This window comes from Juglans regia, chromosome 14 (assembly GCF_001411555.2).
Source record: "Juglans regia cultivar Chandler chromosome 14, Walnut 2.0, whole genome shotgun sequence".
NCBI lineage: Eukaryota > Viridiplantae > Streptophyta > Magnoliopsida > Fagales > Juglandaceae > Juglans > Juglans regia.
The window spans coordinates 28,787,921-28,809,528 of record NC_049914.1 but is presented as its reverse complement, the minus strand read 5'-3'; the positions used below and the strand labels follow the sequence as shown (position 1 = coordinate 28,809,528).

Here is a 21,608-nt window from a genome sequence, read left to right as displayed (position 1 = left end):
TCCCTTTCTCCCAAATCATCCCCGACGGAAACATGCACTCTCTCAAAATCAAACAGAATTCTATTTAATTTTACCTTCTCGTGGATGAGTCCATCTGTATGTAAAAAAAAATCTTTGGAATTGATGAGATCATTTAAACCATCATCTCTGACTTCCATCTTTTGTTTATCCCTGACCCCAAATATTAAAATATCGTTCAACGAATTTGATGCATTTTCTCCCATTCAGACGGGCTATGTAGGAGAGACTTCCTTTTAACCATCCATTTGGTCGTTCATGGTTTATCAAATGTGAATCTCAAAGTACGTCTAAACTGGAACCTACGCACTGGCATGCAAAGAAAAAGGAGACAACCACCACGGTTGCACAGTTCAGACCAACGATACTAATTTGATTTCTTTTTGGATCAATGATACTAACTTGATTTGCCACTAAATAAATGTGGGAAAAAAGGCTTGAACCTATTGGATAAGAGAGAACAGCCTATTTTGCCCAAAAAGTCTCGTTAACCATTTTAGATGGTTTTCATACAATGGCCTTCATTAGACTCTAACTTTTGTGATCAAATTAAATTTCCTACGAGCCTTTATCCATACCACGATAAAACTATTTTCTCATCCGTGTGATGAGCTCAGAAGGCTTCCCAGTTCCTCCAGTGCTAGTACTAAATGCAGAGAAACCACCACCACCTTGTTGGCTGTTGAATGCGCCAAACACGCTACCTGAACATGTTTCCATAGCATAATCAAAGAAGATTTCATAAAGAACTTTAATTGACAACATGGAAATAAAGATAAGTGCTACCTGCCGCAGGGAATCCACCACTAGAAACAGGTCCAAAACCACCAACTGAGGCAGCACCAGCAAACCCACCACCAGCCGAAGCTACACCTGAAAATGCCACCACCCCAGGAGCCACACCAGCGAACCCACCACTACCTGAAGCCAAACCAGCAAATCCACCACCAGAAGTTGCACTTGAAAACCCACCAGTCGAGCTAGAGCCACCACCAAAACCACTGGGAGTCGCAAAACCTATTCCTGGTAGACCAGTACCAAGCTGCCTTGACTGACCAAAAGCACCAAGAACTGATCCCAGTGCTTGCTGCCCTGATCCAATCTGTGTCGGCTGGCCAAACCCAGTTTGAGATTGAGCCTGCGCAGTCATTCCAGCACTGAAGCCACCAGAGAATGCACTTGAATTTGTTGGTTGAGATGGTTGTGAAGACTGAGGAGATTGGAAATTAAAGGATGCAGGGCGAAACAACTCTCCACTAGGAACCGTCATGTTAAATTCTGAGCTCAATGGACTTGATGCTGCATTACCGAATGAACCACCAAATGGATTTAACTTAGGAGCAGTTGGAACAGAGGTGGAGCCAATCCCAAATCCGCCAAGGCTTCCCAAAGTAAGTTCGGCTGTGTTACTAGTGTCAGGAGCCTCCTCTTCCATCTCATCCTCTTCTGTTACTGCAACATCCGAGCTTTCAATCTTTTCACTAGTTCCACTCCCAGAAGTGGGGGGAGGCGTTGGAAACAGAATACGTGCAGCAGATGGCTGTTCTGGTTGAGCATTCAGTGTCACATTAGGTGCACGACTTGCCATGTTGCTGAAACAGGGCTGGCTTCCAGATGATGGACCAGTTGAAATTTCAATTGTATGGCCTGCTGTCATCGAAGGTTCAAGCCTCAATTTGACATCATCATTCGGAGGCACAGGCTGCAGAGGTGGTGCTTGTTTTCTAGCATCCATATCTGTTGTCACATTCAATTTTCCCATAGGAGGTTGGAGCTCTATTCTAGGAGACTCAGAGGTTGCAGAAGTACATGAGGGCACTGGCATTTTGGAAGGTTGCAAGGAGAAGGAACCAGAGGAAGGGGCACTTAGAGAAGGGAAAGTCAATGTTGAGACCTTTTGATTAGCATCTGTACTAGCATTAAAAGTGGTGAAAGATCTACTTGGGGGAATTGAAGATGACAAGGTTTGCACAGTTGTTGGAGTAGATGATGAAGAGAGAGAAGCTGTTGTTGGATTGATCATTGGAATTAATGGAGCTGAAAGTGGTACTGAAAACATAGAAGCTAACTCATTATCAGCAGGCTGGCTATTTCCCACTGGAACATCAAGATGATCTTTTCCGGTTAGGCTGGGAACTGCAGAAATATTAAATATGGAAGAGAATGAAGTGTCCGGCATTTTCCTTGATTCTAGGGGTGAACTTTTTGTACTTGAATTAGACATCTCATTGGATGTCTTCAGCAGTGACACTGTTTGTGTGGGTAACATAGTGGATATGGATGGCTTCTGATTTTGGTTAGTATTAGACTGCAGCATTGGCTTGGCGTCATTTACTGGAACTGAACCATTGAAGGAATTTTCTGTAGCCATGTCGAAACCATCCCTTGTATGACCTTTTGCAAGTATAGGTGAAAATTGGGAGGATGGCTGAGATGACGATGCTGTAGCATTGTCCCTTTGCAGTGTAGGAGACTTTTGCCCAAAAGTTTGCGATGATCCTGGAAGCTTATTAGCCCATGAAAATTGGATTGGGTTCTTCAAGGTGTTTTTGGTTGATGTATCCTGCATGCCTGCTAAGTACACATTTATGTGGAAGAGGTATAATCAGCCACTTGTTCTTATTAAACTTCCTACTTTAAGTCAAAAGAAATATGTGGTTTGCACTTAGTTTAGCATCACCATTGTATTCAGATGGATAAAAGAAGGTTGAAAGGGCAGTGTGATGAGCAATTGCAGAACTTTCTGGAAGGCGAGGGCTAAACTGCTGCTTATCCATAGAATAGGATGACCTAGTCACACTTGTCTTCTGGGACTCATCCAAAAGGATCCTTTCAACAGTAGTTCTTGTAGGCTCAAAAGCAGTCCAACTCTGCATGAAGGGCATCAGAAAAAAATGTTTGAGTTGGTGTTTGGTGAAGAAAAGACTCATTTTACAAACTTCATAAAGATTTGACCATCAAGGTCAAAATAATCTGAGTCAGCCAAGCTGAGATCTGAAACTGAGCACTAATTACAAATAGTCCAACATTCAACGCAGAAAGTGGCTTATGAAATAAGGTCAAATTGCAGCTTGCATCCACAAATTATTGGGTGCTCTACACTTTGCACTAGGGGTGTAATCGGTTAGGTTCAGTCCAATTTTGGACTTACTAGTGAACCAAACTGATTCAATTCGATTTTGAAATTATCAGAGTCAAAACCGACCGGTTCATCAAGGGAACCGGTACTTTCGATTTTCACGGTTTTTTCCGGTTCGGTTCAATTTTACAGTGATGATTCGGTTTTGGGATTTTTGTTGGGATAATTGTTTTTCTAACCCAAATGAATAATTTTTTTAGCCCGGATATGAATTTTTGAGCCCTAAACATTATTTTCAGCCCAAATTACCATGCATATAACTAAATAAAGGTTAAAAACAATTAGCCAAAATACACTAATTAATAAAATTAAAACATGCATATAATAATACCTAAAAAAACCTAATAAAAAAATGCACATAACAATAGGCTACAATAAGATTAAAATTTCATGCTATAATTATTCATTTTTATGATAAGTATAATCTATAGCATATAATATATATATATAATATAAAAAATTGAAAATATATATGTATAATTTGGTTCGGTTCGGTCCGAGCCGGTCTACAAAACATGAAAACCGGGACCAAACTGATCTACTGGAAAATTCAGTCCAGTAAACTGAAACCAACCGAGTCGGTCATGAAACAGGATTTTTGGTTCGGTTCGGTTTGATCGGATTTTTGGTCGGTTTAATCTTTCACCCCTACTTTGCACCCTGAAATATTTAAACTGACACATTACGCATTTAAACTACCAAAAACTGATAAATAGCACTCTCATCCAATTCTAAGCATTAAGACGGACGGAAATAGGTAAAATCGGGGACATGGCATAATCTTGACCATTGGATCTCAACAAATGGTGTGCATTGCAACATTTTTCTTTTTAATTTGAGACTGCAATGTATCAGTTTTGATAGTTCAAGGTGCAAGTGTAGAACACCCCATAGTTCGAGACTGGAAACTATATTTTCCTCATGAAATAATAAGAGAAATCAAAATACAGCAATTTGTGGAAGTATTACCTGATGTAATGGGTCTCTCCTCCTCGTTGCCGTTTCTGGTTCAGAACACTTCATGGAACTCAATTGGTTTCTTTTGGACCGATCTTTAGCAGCAGCAGAACCTAAAGAGAAGAGTTTCTCCCTTGAAGGGGAATCGCTAACTTTGGTTGCATCTGGAGAGCTGAAAGAGGCATCATAAGGGATCCCTACGGTTTCAAACAACTCTTTTTTTATATTCTGTTGTTTTACTTGTGACTCTATACTCAGAACCGCCATTTGTTTTGAGAGATATTCAGAAAGTTGTTCAGCAGCTGCTGATAGTGAACTCGTTGTGCTATGTAAACTATGCAAGGACTGAATACGCCTGCAACAAGAATGCGCCACTTGGGTAAAATTAGAAACTAAGACTACTTTGGTTTATAGCTAAAAGTAAAACGAAGAATTTACAAGGAAGTAGGACAAACACACTAGCATTTTCTACCCAAAAGCTAACAATTATTATACCTGGAAGGCCTAAATCTACTCTGGAAAGCTGTCTGAGCCACATGAGCTCCAGCATTTGCACCAAATTTATTGAGTTCTAGGCCGTTGAAATGCCTTTCCAATTCAATTAATTGATTGGTCAAATCCTGGGATAGGGAGAAAGATGCCAAAATTTATTGTATCTCAGCTCTGACAAGTTGATGTCTGATGAAAGTAAGTGATATACCTGATTCATTTGTTGTATATGCCGCCGCTTCAGCTCAAGTTCAGAACTCAACTTCTGGCGATTCCAGAGGTCCCAATATCGGCTATCAGAAGCTTGTTTAACAATGCCTTCCATGTATATTTTCCTTGCTGAAACTGGAAGTCAGTTAGAAAATTAGTTGCAACTTAAATCACGACATTGATCAATGCAAAAGATTGTCAGACAAGATAAGCTGAAAAGATGTAGGTTCACCAGGTGGGAATTGGGATGTGGCCATGCAAGAAAAATTCATTTATTCATGTATCGAATCAAAGAAATAGTAAATGCACAATGAAATACACCTCACCAATGAAGGATTTTGGCAACTTAAAAGATGTCTATCCTATTTTTCACATGTTGTAGCAATGCCTAGAAGCACGTTAAGTCCATCAATTATTTCCATTGAGGTAAACTCAACTAGGCCTCCCATGTAATAGTTGCTAGTACATTCCCTTGCACCATCAGCTACAACACTAGCGCGCACGCGTGAACACACACACAGTAAATAACACGCCCTTCTCAAGGTTTTACATAATGATGCGTCCCTTTCCATTTTAGAAATGACTACCTCCCATGGATTAGGCAACTAACAACGTTAATAAAGGATGTAGTTTCACTTTTTGAATTCCCTTTAAACAACATATGAGCATCTCATTGGAATTTCTCTCTTCCTCTATTGGAGAATTGTTGCGCATGAATGAAAAACTGACAACCACATCATATAAACTCAACTAGGCCTCCCATGTAATAGTTGCTAGTACATTCCCTTGCACTATCAGCTACAACACTCGCGCACATGCATGAACACACACACAGTAAATAACACGCCCTTCTCAAGGTTTTACATAAAGATGCGTCCCTTTCCATTTTATAAATGACTACCTCCCATGGATTAGGCAACTAACAACGTTAATAAAGGATGTAGTTTCACTTTTTGAATTCCCTTTAAACAACATATGAGTAGCATCTCATTGGAATTTCTCTCTTCCTCTATTGGGGAATTGTTGCACATGAATGAAAAACTGACAACCACATCATATAATTTCAAAATAAAAGCATTAATTCAGTTGCTTAAGTTTATAATGTGAGAATCGATAAGAAACGTGACAAGAAGATCTAGGATTATCACCGTCTACTTAATATAGAGTTCTGTAGAAAAGCATCTCTCTGTGTGGAAATCCCGATAAATATGGAGATGGAGTAATTAGTGGTAGATATCGAGATATTGTATTAGTGGAGTAATTAGTGGAGTAATTTATGGTAGATATTGTTTAGGAAGTTTCTATTTAGAAAGTTTCTGTTTTCCTGTCAATTAGTTAGACAGATTTCCTGCTCTTATTCTAGGAAATTCTTTCCTTCTTTGATATTTCTCTTGTATCTTAAATAGAGATCAGTAGCATGTACAGAAATATACTGAAATATCATTATGATTTCATGGTATCAGAGCTAGTGTTTTTTCTAAACCTAGCTATCAATGACGGAAACTGCCGTCAACAGCAAAGGGTCGATGACCTATGAAACTCACTATAGTGAAACAGAAGCTATCTCCACCATGGGTTCAACTGGACTTGATAATTCGTCCTTTCAACTCACGGTGGAGAAGCTAAATGGGAAGAATTTTCGTGAATGGGCCCAATCGATTAAGCTTGTAATCAACGGCAAAGGAAAATTGGGATACCTTACCGGCGAGACAAAAAAGCCAGCCTCAACCAACGCTTCCTCCCTCAAAACATGGAAGTCAGAAAATTCAATGATGACTGCTTGGCTTGTAAATTCCATGAAGCCCTCCATCAACAAGACCTATCTATTCTTGTCATCGGTGAAAGTCGTCTGGGAAGCTATCCGTGAAACATATTCTGATGTCGAAAACTCCTCTCAAATATTTGAGATTAAGACTCGGCTATGGCAAATGAAGCAAGGGGAGAGGAAGGTCATGGATTATTACATGGAGATGACAACCCTTTGGCAAGAACTCGATCTGAGTTTCGAAGAAGAATGGGAGTGCACTGGCGATAATGTGCAATACAAGAAGCGACTCGAAAATAAAAGAGTTTTTGAATTTCTTGTAGGTCTTAACTGAGATCTGGATTATGTTTGCGGAAGAATTATTGGCCTACGTCCCATGCCTTCAACACGCAAAGTCTTCTCAGAGGTGAAGCAAGAAGAAAATAGGCATAAGGTAATGATGCTGAAGGAGATTGTCTCTGCTGGACATACTAGACCTAAGATGTCTGCCTTGGTGTCTTGAGGCACTCTTGCTGGATCAAGTTCAAGACAATAGAAGGGACATCCTTGGTGTGAGCATTGCCAAAAACCTGGACACACAAAAGACACCTGTTGGGAGATACACGGGAAACCATCTGATTGGAAACCAAGGCAGAACAGCCGAAACCGTGGCTACCAAGCTACTGTTGATCATCAAGCCGAGCAACCTCAAGGGGAAAAGAGCAAAAATCCCACTTCAAGCATTGCATTTAACACTGAACAGTTGGAGCAACTCTATAAAACAATTTCTAACCTTCATGCATCGGGTCAGTCCTCCACGAGTGTCCCTTCTGGTTCTTTAGCACATAGAGGTAATTCTTTGAAAGCCTTAAGTACCACCTCTCGGCACAAAACTCTTTGGATTATTCATTTCGGTGCTTCTGATCATATGACCTATTCTTATCATCTTTTCTCCTCATACTCACCTTGTGCTGGAAATCTGAAAGTTAAAATTGTAGATGGCTCACTCTCATATGTTGCAGGCAAAGGGAGTATCCAAATCTCTGACTCTATAACACTAGAATTGTTCTTCATGTCCCTAGTTTATCATGCAATTTGTTATCCATAAGCCAACGAACAAAAAATTCCAATTGCTCGGCTAAATTTCTTCCCTCTCATTGTGTCTTTCAGGACCTATCATCGGGGACGATGATTGGCAGTGCTAAGGAGTGTGAGGGGCTCTACTACTTTGAGGAGGCTAATGTGAGCGAGCAACATCGAATTGCTATTTGTGATTTTGCATCTATTCCTAAGCATAGTGAACTTTTGTTATGGCATTCTAGAATGGGTCATCCCAATTTTCAGTATTTGAGACTTTTATTTCCTTCCATTTGTTCGAATAAAACGTCTCTTGATTTTCAATGTGAAATTTGTGAACTTGTTAAACATCAACGTACTTCTTTCTCAAAATCCAAATACAAACCATCCAAACTGTTCACTATGATTCACAATGATTTATGGGGATCTTCCCATACTATTAATCGTTCCCACACAAGATGGTTTATTACTTTTATTGATGATCATACTCGTATTTGTTGGGTTTACCTATTGAAAGACAAAACTGAAGTTCGTTCTATGTTTATCAATTTCCATTCCATGATTCAAACACAGTTACAAACAAAAATTCAAATTCTTCGTACTGATAATGGCACAGAATATTTCAATAGTATCTTGGGAAGTTATCTTCAACAGCATGGGATAATTCACCAAAGTTCATGTGTCGACACCCCCCAACAAAATGGGGTTGCTGAATGAAAAAATAGACATATTCTTGAAGTTGCTCGTGCATCGATGTTCACTACAAACATGCCAAAAATATTCTAGGGAGATGCCATCTTAACAGCTACATTTCTGGACTTCAATATAGGGCTGTGCAAAATTCCGAAATTTCCGACTCTGCCCGATATCCGTTCCGATCCCGTCGAAGTCGTCGGATTTCGGAATCGGAGTCGGACCTCCAAGAAGCTCCGAACTCCGACTCCGATTTTAAAAAAAAAAAACCCAGATGTAAAACGACATCGTTTTGTCACATGAGGGGTCCAAAACGCTGGACCCCCCTTCCCGAATCCCTTCTTCCTTCTTCGGTCTTCCTTCTTCCTTCTCCCTCGCGTCTCACGTCTGGACTCTGAACCAGTGAAGCGTCTCGCGTCTCTATTGCCAGCATGCCGCCGTTCCTCTTTGCTCTTTCGTGCGACTTCAATTCAAGATTCAGCTTCTTCCTACAGTGAGAGTGAGGGGTTCCGAGCCCTAAAATTAAATCGCTTGATTTAATTTTCTGTACACGTCTCTTATGAATTGGTATTTTGTTGTTATTTTTGTAAATTGGTTTTGTAAATTTGTAGTAAGGAAATGTGTTTGATGAATTGTATGATGTGTTTGTAAGTTGTGTTGTATGCATGCAATGTGTTTAAAAAAATGTACAAGAGAATCAAGAGATGTAAATGAGCTATTTGAATCAAGAAATGAGCTCTCTGTTGTTTGAATCAAACACACTTTGAAGCCCTTAATTGTTTGACTGGGTAGAATAAAGTTCAAGTACCTGTATTTTTTATTCCCGTAGAGGAGAGGGTGGAATAAATCTAGCCTTTGTGCACACCCATAGATCAAGTACCTGTGTTGTATGCATGCATTTTATTCCCGTAGACACAAAATGGTGCATTTTGCTTTGGTTTAGTTTTGTAAAGACTCAATTGTTTAATATCATCATCATCATCATCATCATTATTTCAATCCTCAAGTTCACCATAATCAATCTAATTGTTTGTTAACATAAAATATATACAGAGCTTTTTGTAATGACTTCATGATTTTATTGATTTTACAAACATGAAACTGCAAACAATTGTTTGATATTTATGGGTTACAATAATTTTGAGTTATTCTATTTAGTAGTTCTGTACTACATACTTATTCATGTGGATTTTTATTTTTTTTTCTTTTTTTTCTTTTCAGTAAGTATATGGTATAGGACTGCTGAGTATAATTTTTCAATTATTTTAGATGGGTTGCTTTTGGGACTCAAAACTTAGCAAGACATTTGAATCAATCAGTAACCTTAATTTCATATATAGGAGGATTCATGTTTTGTGAAACGTATTAATGTTTAAACTTTTTGTTTTATGGATGGATGAAGACTACTACTGGCCAATGGACAATAAATTAATGAAAGATTTTTTTTAAAAAAATAAATAAAATAATGTGGCCTCAAACTTTCAGAAACACTGTTTTTAATAGCTGAGTTATAGCCCTTGTCATAAGTCCAAGACCAAAGCATAACACCTCCATATTTTGAAGAATTCTTAATAGAAGGTAAAACTTCATTAGTAAGAACATTGGGAGGGACCGGCATAACAGATCGGATAGATTGGCCCTCAAGAAAGTTGTTCCACAAGTAGTTTGCAACACTACTGCCCGGTATCAGATCAGAACATCATTTCATTTTCTTTCACTTGGTGAGAGGGACCAGCAAAACATGCACATTCCCTTCTAAACATCTACGCTTTAAAACAGATTTTAAAATACAAAAAAAAAAAAAAAATGAAGTTCTACTACTTTCTTACAAGATGGTGTATAAAAGCATAAATTATTCTGGGATCATATCAGTAGGTGTTTGCTGTTTTGACCTTGCTCACTAAAGATCATAACTTCGTATATGGAGTATGATCAAACATTTATCATTCATCAGGGTCCATGTGTACAGATGGGGTGCTTATTCATGAGTCAACATCTACTTATTTCACAGTACTTATGTTTTTGCTTATTTTTTAAACTAATTTTTTGCTTCTAATTTATTTTTTCAGCTTCTTTGATTGTGATATAAATCGTCCACAAGGGGATGTAGCGGATGCCAATGCTACAACTCCTACACTGGTGGGTACTTCCACCCCTAGAGCTACATCTAGGGTAGCTACATCTTCTGCGAGTAGTCGACTCCCACTCCCAGTAAATATAAAGGATGAGGATATGTTCAACGAAAAGGAGGAGATGCCCATTGAGCAAGATCAACCACAACGGCCTTCTAAAAATAGGTCGTGGACATGGGAGCATTTCACCAAAATTCCTGGTGAAAAAGCGAACCCGGTAGCAAGATGCTATTACTGTGGGCAACTTTGTGGATGTCATTCGAAAAAGCAAGGCACCAGTGTGTTAATAGCACATCTAAATGGTTGCCAACGATATAAGATAGCGAAGGGATTGGCGGCCACTGATCAGACCAACCTCAGTTAACAACTTCTACAGCCACTGATGGTACACAGACTAAGAAATTGGTCATCCCTCAATACAGTGAGAAGATGTTGAGGGACATGCTTGCAGATATGATAATTACTGATGAGATGCCCTTTACCACAGTCTAGAAAATAGGCTTTTGAAAGTTTCTAAACTTTGTTGAGCCACGATTTCCTATTCCATCACGGTATACGGTGATGCGAGATTGTATGAAGAGGCATGCGAAAGACAAGGCAGAGATGAGGAAGATGTTTATTACCGCTAGCCAAAGAGTGTCGTTTACGACTGACACATGGACATCCATACAGAACGTCTGCTACATGTGTATCACAGCACACTACATTGACAGTGAGTGGATTTTGCATAAAAAAATTATTGGTTTTAAAGATATTGTGGATCATAAAGGTGCATCCATTGGGGCGAAGATGGATGATTGTTTAAAGGACTGAGGAGTTCGAAAAGTGTTGTGTATTACAGTTGACAATGTCAGTGCAATGAAACAACAATTGATTGGTTTAAGCGGAACACGACGGTGAGAGATAATGTCATTCAGGCCCACAAGTTTATTCACATTCGATGTTGTGTTCATATCATCAATCTCATAGTTATTGAGGGATTAAAAGAGGTTGACGATTCCATTACCCGAGTCCGCAACATTGTACAATATGTGAGGGGTTCCCCTCAAAGGCTTGTCAAGTTTAAGGCAATAGCAGAAGATCTTAAGATTGAATGTTCTAGTATGTTGTGCTTGAACGTTCCGACTCAATAGAACTCTACATTCATGATGTTGGATGTGGCACAGAAGTACCAAAAAGCATTCGAGCAAATGGAGGTCGAGGATGGGGGCCTGAGGTATGCTTTGTTGGAGCCAGCAGGATAGGGGCTCAATGCGCCAGACGCACATGATTAGACCAGTGTGAGCTACTTTGTTGAATTTTTAAGAATTTTTTATGACATAACCATGCGGCTATCTCGATCCAAATATACGATTGCGAACTCATTCTTTAGCGAGCTCTTGGAGCTTCACTTCCGCTTGGAAAATAATTGTACTGACTCTAATGGATTGTTATCTGCTATGGCTACGAGAATGAAGACCAAATATGATAAACATTGGGAGAGTATTGAGAAGATAAATAGATTGCTATTTATGACTGTGATCCTTGACCCCCGATATAAGTTGGCCGTTCTAGAATTTTGGGTAAATTTCGTCCTCGGGACAGTGAAGGCTGCAGAATTTATTAGAGTGCTAAAAAGTGATATTGATGACCTATATAATCACTACAACAATAGTTGTCAACCTTCATCCGTAGCTGGTAGCTCCTCATATTTGAGGCCGACGGGGTCGACAGCTTCCTCGGGTGATACTGACCCATCTGTAGAGGTTAGAGGCCATCGTATTATCTAACAGTATCATCAACTCATGTTAACAAGGAATATTATACATTGTACATCTGAGATTGAACAATATTTTATGGAAGCTGTCGAGGCACCTAGTAATGTATTTCAGCTATTAACTTGGTAGAAAATTAATTCCACCAAGTATCCCGTCCTTTCCCTTATAGCCTGAGATGTGCTAGTCATTCCTGTCACTACGGTTGCCCCAGAGTCGGCATTTAGCACTAGAGGTCTCGTGTTAGATGCTTATGGAAGTTTATTGTCACCGTCAACCGTGGAGGCCCTCGTTTGCACACAGAATTGGATACGTGAAACACCCATTAGACTAAATACGGTTGGCGTTGATGCCGAGAGCTATAGGCTTGAATCGGGTAACTTTATATATTTTTAAATGATTACTTATCAAAAAAAAATATATATATATTTTTAAATGATTATTTAATTATTTTTAATGTTTCTAACTTCTACTTTTTATGATTTTATAAATCTAATTGTGAACCCTAACATAATTGCCGATGATTGAGAGTCTGAGACGGACGCCCCTTGAGAGTTGAGATGGAGTTGAGAGAACTCCATTTCTTGGTAAGAATGAAATTCTACTTTTACCGTGTTCAGTTTTTTTTTATCAATTTTTTTCCATTTATTGATTGCAACTTTCTATCTTCATTTCAAGCATGATCAATGGACCATTGAGATTTCAGTGAAATGAGCATTTAAGATTTATGTAGTTAACTTCCAAGGATAAGTCAATGTTGTTATTACGTTATAAATGAGACTGTTATAACTTATGGCTACATCATACATATTATTTAGTTTTTAAACTATTGTATTTAAGCTTCTTTTTTTTTTCTTTTTTTTTTCTTTCTTTTTTTTTTATCTTTTCAGTATATATATATATTTTTTTTACAGGTTTGGACTTGGGCTTTGGTTATCATATTTAATAATTTATGTAGTTACATTACATTGTGCTCGATCCGAGCAAAAGCTGAAACAAGGACCCACCGCATGGCACATGATACTCTTATTAGTCTTAATGTCTTATATTTATTTTTGGATCAAGTCATAGACACACCTACCTCTGTTAGTAGTGTTATGTCATGTAATGGATCAAATTTATTTTTGCATATAATTTATTTAACAAAAGAAATTGACCACATTATTTATTTAAGTACTATTATTATTATTATTATTATTTTTAACAAAATAGACAGTCGGAACTCCGATCGGAAGTCGGAGAAAAAATTTCACTCCGACTCCTATCGGAGCTCGAAAACGGCTACTCCAGCTCCGTTGGAGCCGGAGCTCAGCCCTACTTTGATCTCTCTATTGCTGAATCTGTCCCAACCATTTCTAAGTTGCCAGTTACAGAAGAAAACTCAAACTCAGGGGGAGATGCAGGAAAACAAAATGACGAGGAGATACTTGTTTATTCAAGGAAGCCAAAATTAATGTACAAGGAGAATCTCACACCTGAGGCACCAAGAGAGTTGGAACCGATGATAGATCCAAGCAACCATGAGTCTCTTTCCAATCCCGACCAGGTAATAGCTCAAAATTGTCATGAGATACTCAAAATACAATTCGGGTACTCTTGTCTTCGGCAGCCAACTTGGATTGGCCACTTCAACAACTTGACATTAAGAATGCATTTCTGAATGGCAAATTAGAAGAAGTTTTCATGACAGTACCACCAGGTTTTAGTAAGAACGGTGAAGAAAACAGAGTATGTAAACTCAAGAAATCCCTGTATGGACTCAAACAGTCTCCAAGAGCATGGTTCAATAGATTTGCAAAGGTGATAAAGGGTCAAGGATATCGGCAGGGACAATCAAACCATACTATGTTTTTCTAGCAATCCAAAGATGGAAAGAAAACAATTCTGATTGTATATGTCGATGATATAATCCTAACTGGAGATAATCTAGTGGAGATAGAGAGGTTGAAGAAAGTCTTATACAATGAGTTTAAAGTAATAGACCTGGGACAAATGAGGTACTTCTTGGGAATGAAAGTTACCAGATCAAATAAAGGAATTAGTCTCTCTTAGCACAAGTATGTTCTTGATCTCCTAACCAAAACTGACATGCTTGGTTGTAAACCAAGTGACACCCCCATTGAAGCAGGAAAAAGAACAAGAGACTTTGGAAGATTTGTTGAAAAAGAAAGATATCAGAGATTAGTTGGCAAACTAATCTATCTATCACATACCAGACCTGACGTTGCATTTGCAATGAGCGTGGTGAGCCAACACATGCATTCACCAAACGAAACTTAGCTGGAAGCTGTGCACAAGATCCTCAAATATTCTCCGGCAAAGGACTATTCTTCAAAAAATGTGAAAGCAAGGAAGTAGAAGTCTTCACAGATGCTAATTGGGCAGGTTCAGCAGAGGATAGAAGGTCCACCACAGGGTACTGCACCTTTAAATGGGCAAATTTGGTAACTTGGAGAAGAAAAAAATAGAATGTAGTGGCCAGAAGTAGTGCTGACGCTAAGTTTAGAGCAGTTGCACGAGGGATGCGTGAAGGACTGTGGTTACGGAAACTCTTGGAAGAATTACACGTCACAGTAAAATTCCATATCAAACGCTACTGTGATAACAAAGCAGCCATAAGCATCTCTCTCAATCCAGTTCAGCATGACAGGACCAAGCATGTAGAAGTGAATGGACATTTTATCAAGGAAAAGGTTAAAGAAGGAACCATCTGTATGACTTACGTTCCTACAAAAGAGCAAACAGCAGACATCTTCACCAAAGGGCTATCTAGACAAAGTTTTGATGATTTCCTCTGCAAGTTGGATATGATCAACATTTATGATCCAACTCGAGGGGGAGTGTGGAAATCCCGATAAATATGGAGATGGAGTAATTAGTGGTAGATATCGAGATATTGCATTAGTGGAGTAATTTATGGTAAATATTGTTTAGGAAGTTTCTGTTTTCCTGACAATTAATTAAGCAGATTTCCTGCTCTTATTCTAGGAAATTCTTTCCTTCTTTGATATTTCTCTTGTATCTTAAATAGAGATCACTAGCATGTAATGAGATATATTGAAATATCATTCTGATTTCACTCTCTTCGGAAGAAAGCAATTAAGGAGAGTGACTAGTATCAAACACCACCCAAATAGCATGAAGAACTTCCCCAATCTGGAAAATCACATTTGAGAGAGAGACTTTCTACAGGGATAAACTAACCCGACCCAACAATAGTGCGCAAGGATCTGAGTGAAAACTAAATCATGCCCAAGAGGATACCTTAAAGTTGGGGTTACAATTGCTCTGAACTTTTTTTTTCTTATCAGTACGAGGTAACCCCAACTAAACTGGGAATTGAGTAAAAGGAGTGTTTTGCCTGAATGGTGGCCAAGTTAATCAATCGGCTCAGACTATCCTGTTCATTATGACTTAGGGTGAAGCATGTAGATAGATCAATTGGCTACAAGGATGACTCCTTTTTTCATGAATAATCGAAATTTTTTATTGAAAAATGCAAAAAGCATAACTTTGTATTCTGCTATATAATGTCCTAATTGTTCCAAAGCAACTAGAAAGAGATTCTTTAATTATAAAGCATTCAGTTCAAATTTAGGATACTTATCCCGAGGTTTTTGCAACTCCATCATGTATGATGGAATCATCAAAGATTTCACCTTTTTAAACTCTGTTTGAAACTCACTATAGGCTTGAGAAACAAAGAGAAGATGTGTACAAAAAATATATCCGGCAACAAGAATCCAAGCATACAAGGCATATATAAGAGAAACATCGAAATAGAAATAGAAATAGAAATAGAGAAAGATGCAAAGAAAACATGAAAACTCGGCCCTTTAAAATCTTTAGGGGCTGAACTAAAAAACAGAATATTGTAGAGGAAAGTTTGAAGTTCTATTGTCCGCCGGCGGTCCTTAAAGCTTCTATCATTCATTTCCCTCCAAATATATCACGAGACAGATGGAGCCACCTTCAACCCTGCTGCGATTTGTGGACTGCCATATAACCCTCTTCAGTATACAAAGAAATCTACAATCCTTCAAGGCAAAACCCAACCCAACTTTACCAAAGTCCTACCACAAGGCTCTGGCAACCTTGCAATGGAAGAAAAGGCTGTCTACAAATTTGCCACTCTTTCTAAACGTACAGCATCAATCAATCACAATGCCATGACGTTTCCTTAAGGGAATCTATTGGTGAGAATCTATCCCAAATGAGGCTGCCCCCAGCGAAAAAAAGCTGCTCTTAGATGGACTTCAATCCCACAAAATACTCCTTCAAGGGAAGGAGTTTACTTTCTTGAGGCATACAGGCCTAATGGAAAGAACTACCAATGAACTTGCTTTTCTTGGAAGGGGTGAAAAGGGTCTAATCTACACCTCAAACAACTTAGGCCGCCTTGAAAATCTACTCAAAGTGCACAACACACTGTGCATCTTTTTCATAACACTCCTACATGTGAAATCACCACTTGTCCCAAAAGCTTAAGCTAATGGGAAGAGGTAAATTTAATCATTTATATTTATCTTAACACTCCCTTCACGTGTGGGTCAGGCTCTCCATCAATAAGTAGGCCTAACACATGAAATATTTAATTAAATGGGTAAAAGTGCAGAATTAGGGTTGGAACTCAAGAACTCTGTTTTGATACCGTGTGAAATCACCATTTGTCCCAAAAGCTTAAGTTGAAGGGAAAAGGTAGATTTAATCATTTGTATTTATCTTAACACTACCCGACTCTTCAGACATGTCAGAAGCATCTATTTAGGTGAAAATCTCGAAAAATCCTTCCATGATTGCATGTTTTGATTAACAGCAGTCTTTGCATTAAAGCCATGCACTACATCGCCAGCTCAGTTTCCAATGTCTTATCACCTACTTTGATCAAAGTGGCCCTATGGAAGATTAAGCCTTGCCTAAATTTTCTCCAGCCATATCAGAGTTGTCGCATAAGACCTATGATCTGCCAAAGCCATGGTATGTTGCTCTAACATTTTCAAGTTAGAATTAGCAGCCAAACCAATCGACATGTTTTGCAAATGTGAAGATACTGCTCTGTTTCCCTTGTCGAGAAAAGGAGTTGGATCAATGGATTTTGCCCACTTCCGACCAGTGACTCTACATACCAAACAAATAGAGAACAAAATTCCAAAGAGCACTTGCAATAATATATGGTCTATCGATTCCCACTGCTCTTAAAACATGCAGCAACACCAAACCATCACGACAATATTCATTTTCCTTCAATAACAGTTCTCATAAAAAAAAATTAACAGTCAGAATTGACAGAGGGTGCTAAATCAACATAAAACCTTGCATTTAGAAGTAGGTTGGCAGAAGTTGTAACTTTGGGCTGTGTTTAAGAATGAGGTGGCAGTTTGGAATGGTTTTTTGTAGTTTACCTTCATAAATATAAAACATGTTTACTTATAAAAAAAAATATAAATCATGGAATCAAGTTGGTTCTTCTAAGAAAATGTAGGAAGGATTATGGAATAGTCTTTTTTTAATAGGTATAAAGAGGATTATGGAATAGTTAAAAGGGATACGTACATGGAAACTTATTAAACATCACAGTGGCTGCCATAAGGAGATTGAGGCAAAGATCCGCATGTCAGTCAGTTATTAAGAACTTTGGTATGATAATTGAGTTTGTATTTGGAACGTATGTGGTGCAAAACTTTGCCATACACCATCCATTGTAAGTATGACACATCATCGTCCAATTGCTTTTCAAAATGAGCACGACAGACGATTTTTTTTATAAGTAACAGAGCACAACAGAGGATTACAGCCCATAAGTCAAACAAAACACAATTTTTTTTCACTTCTTCATTGTGTCCAATCTGTGTTCTTGAGACAACAGCCGAAATCAATCATCAAATCTGCCACCTTAAATCACATTTGTCGACAGCTCTGCCTATCCCTCTAGTCTCTCCAGTTTTATTCTCTCTCAATCTTCATTATTTTCTTCAAATTTCATCAACTTCATTTATAACATTTTGGTATTTGGGCAAAATAGACTAATTTTATTGATGGGTTTTGCAGCACAAAGCCTGTTCAAACAAGCATTTGGTTATTGTGTCTTCATTCCTGGGCTTTGCAGCACTAGTCTCCCTACTTTCTCGAGAATGTCACTATTTTATGATAAAGGAAGAATTTCCCCAAGGGAATGAGGTTCATTCTTTGATGGGATTATTTCTGTGAAAGTAGTTTTTAAGTTTTCGATCTATACAACTATGGCTTTGCTAAGTTTAACAATTTTTTATTCTTAAATTCAAGGTTCTAGATTTTTTTTTTTTTTTTTTTTAATAAGAGAAATTTTATTCCAAGCAAATAGGCATAGCCCAAGTACATAGGATGTATACAAATGAGAACACCTACTTACTAGCTAAAACAGAATATAACTAAAGCAAAACATTACAATCATTCCCATTCCTTACAAGATTCTTCACCCAAAAGCTTAGAGTACTAAGAAAAAACTCCCTAAGTTCCCTACAGAACGTGCACAATTATCAAAGCACCTACCATTCCTCTCTAACCATAAACACCAAAGTAAGCACAGGGGGATCATCTTCAGCACTGCAGTACTGTTACTTCTCCCCTCGATACCTTGCCAGCAGCTTAGATATTACACTCATGGAAATTGTTGGCCAATAATTAAAACAAAGAGGAAAATTTATGGAAGGGAGATTGCAGTGGAAATGAAATAGAGGGTGATTACAGTAGCTGCTAGTGCATATTTAGCCAACTATTTTTAAAATCTCTCAAGGGATGGGAGAGGAGAGAGGGTTTTTTGTTGCTCTTCAGAAATCAGAAAATTCATTCGTTGGGCTCTGATCATCTGCATCGCATTAATTTTGGAAACCACAGGGAGGCTGATGTGACAGCCTCCCACTGGATGGTGTAAAGCAATGCTTTACGCCACATCCAGTCTAAAGGTTTTCTCATGATAATTGTCCACTTTAGCCTATTTTCCTAAAGCAAAATCCACCTTTATCCTTCTCAACTCAGATAAATTGGAAATCTAATTCAATGTTTCAGAGAACCCACTTCAAATACCAATTCTTCCATAAGGGTGAGGCAAAATTTTTAAATAAAATACTGTAAAATCTAATGATGCGGTTGCCAAAAGAACAATACCTTGAACAGTTTTATCAAGAAGATGCTGGACCTTTCCAAGTCGTTCCTTGACAATGCCCTACAAAGCTCAGAGACAACCAAGATTCGAATATCAATGACAAAATCTCAGAATTTCAATAATCTGAAAATACACACTTACTGACAAAAATAAATACATACTACCAAAAGATAAATACCCAAAATTCAGACAAGAGTAAAGCTCTCCTAAAGAATTAAATGCCTAAAATACATACTTTCTTAACTCATAAAAATTTTAATAAACTAAAGAGTAAAAGTAGTACACAGCAACGCTGTATAAAGCTACCCTAAAGAGTTGAGAGGAAAAAAAAAGAGAGAGAGAGAATCAACAAAATCTACAAAAGACATCATAGAAGTAGTGCCAAGTGTAGAACACCACTCGAACAACAATCTCAAAAACAATCGTTTCAACAAAACAATGGACAGCAATACACCAGTACACTTATGATTATCTATTTCCCTCCAAATTGTCGACATTACAGATAAGAAGGCAACACTCCAAATAGGGAAACTCTGGTGCTTTCCAAACCATCTTTTCTATCCAGAGTGCACATCATTTACCATCTTAAGCATTAGCCATAGAACTCCAAGAACAGAGAATAAATTACCACTGCTAGCTCACCGGTCACCATTGTACATGGAATCAACAAATAATCTGCAGATTCGCCACTACACTTGCAAATACATCTCCAATTCATTAAAACAATATGTTTCTTAACAAGATTATCTTCAGTTAGAATTTTCCCTAAAGCTACTATCCACAGAAAAAGCAACTTCCTGGGGAACCTTGCTGCACAGAATACCCTTCCAATGAAACCACGATAGATTCTCTTTAATAATTTTTACAACGAATGAAATCGAATCTCACGCTACAGTTAAAACTCCAACTCATATGATCAGCTTGTTCACCTATTAGATTATTAGCATATATAGTATCAAACATAGAAGCAACAGACTACAACTCACAATATGGCAAGCTCATACAAACTTGAGATTCCATGAACGAATTCTCCAATCATCCATGAGCCCCAGGTTCAAAAAATATACAAAAGATTCAAAGACTTCAGATGGATAAGACACTAGTTATGCTTTGAACATCAACTTTAAAAAGGGGAGAATTTTTTTTATGAATAAAAAAAAATGAAAAGGGGAGAAAATAGATGGTTAGATTCATTCAAACACAAGCTCACTGCATTATGTCTACATTAGGTATAAAAATATATCGTGGGACGCATCCCAGATTTTATCCTCCCCCAGTGAAGGTCTAGGTTGGGGCCTTTGACATTCACAATTTCTAGTTAAAATATCTTCTTTAATGGTGAGAAAGATATTAACACATACAAGTATATTTTACTCCATCAAGTCCCAAGTCTGACGACTAAAGTTTGCAACTGGGCCTTATTGTTTTAACTAAATAAGATCCTTGTGGAAGTCTCGTGAACCAACAAGCCAACTTAAAGATCATATAAGGAATTCAAAGCTACAGCTAAGTCTGTAGAAAAAGGCAAAGAAGCTGAGTGAATAAATAAGCATTACCTTCCATGTTCTACATTGGTCAGAAAGGGTACTCATTCCTTGCTCCAATGCTTCAACTGAACTGTTCTGATAAATGGTGCAGGCATCCCTGAAACCGTCCTCTACTTCTATAGATTCCAAAAGTGCATCCAGCTCTTTGGTCATCCCATTTATCTGAGAGGAGAAGAAAAAAAGAACACTAAGAGGTGAAGGAAAAAGCAGCCAACCTCTTCCCCAACCCCCACCCAAAAAAAAAATAGAAAAAAAAAAAAAACAGAATGACCTAGGACCTAGGTCTTCCAACAGCTTAGGAATAATGTTAGGAAAGAAAGTTGAGAAAATATTGGTTCCTTCAACATATCTCATCTTGTATTCACCGACAACACCCTAATCTTTTGTGGGGCCAACCATGATCATATTCAAGCTTTGAGGACTCTTCTTCTATGCTTCAAGAGCGCTTCTAGCTTGAATGTGAACTTGGACAAATCAGAAATAGTTTTGGTGGGGGATGTTCCTAGCGTGGAGAGTATGGATTCTATTTTGAGATGCAAGATATCTCACTTGCCTATGAAATATCTTGGCATCTCTTTGGGTACTCCCTTCAAATCAAAATCAATTTGAGATGGTGATAGAAAAAATGGAGCGGAAACTAACAGTTAGAAAATGATGTACTTATCCAAAGTTGGTACAGTCACTCTAACTAAAAGTACCTCTCCAAT

The 21,608-nt window shown here is 38.1% G+C and overlaps 1 protein-coding gene across 2 annotated transcripts in view; it reads right to left on the bottom strand.

The window, feature by feature from the left end:
* Positions 1-370: 370 nt before the first annotated feature.
* Positions 371-21,608, bottom strand: part of LOC109003767 (nuclear pore complex protein NUP214) — a 47,172-nt gene continuing 25,934 nt past the window's right edge. The window contains exons 9-16 of one of the 2 annotated variants that reach the window (XM_018982054.2): positions 20,911-21,063; positions 19,357-19,414; positions 4,815-4,948; positions 4,610-4,734; positions 4,127-4,469; positions 2,699-2,888; positions 805-2,592; positions 371-722 (exon numbers count right to left, since the gene is read on the bottom strand). In XM_018982054.2, coding sequence (XP_018837599.2) covers positions 607-722; positions 805-2,592; positions 2,699-2,888; positions 4,127-4,469; positions 4,610-4,734; positions 4,815-4,948; positions 19,357-19,414; positions 20,911-21,063 — 2,907 coding nt within the window. In that variant the 3' untranslated portion in view covers positions 371-606. The remainder of the gene's footprint in view (positions 723-804; positions 2,593-2,698; positions 2,889-4,126; positions 4,470-4,609; positions 4,735-4,814; positions 4,949-19,356; positions 19,415-20,910; positions 21,064-21,608) is intronic. The other variant, XM_018982063.2, reaches the window with a different exon arrangement.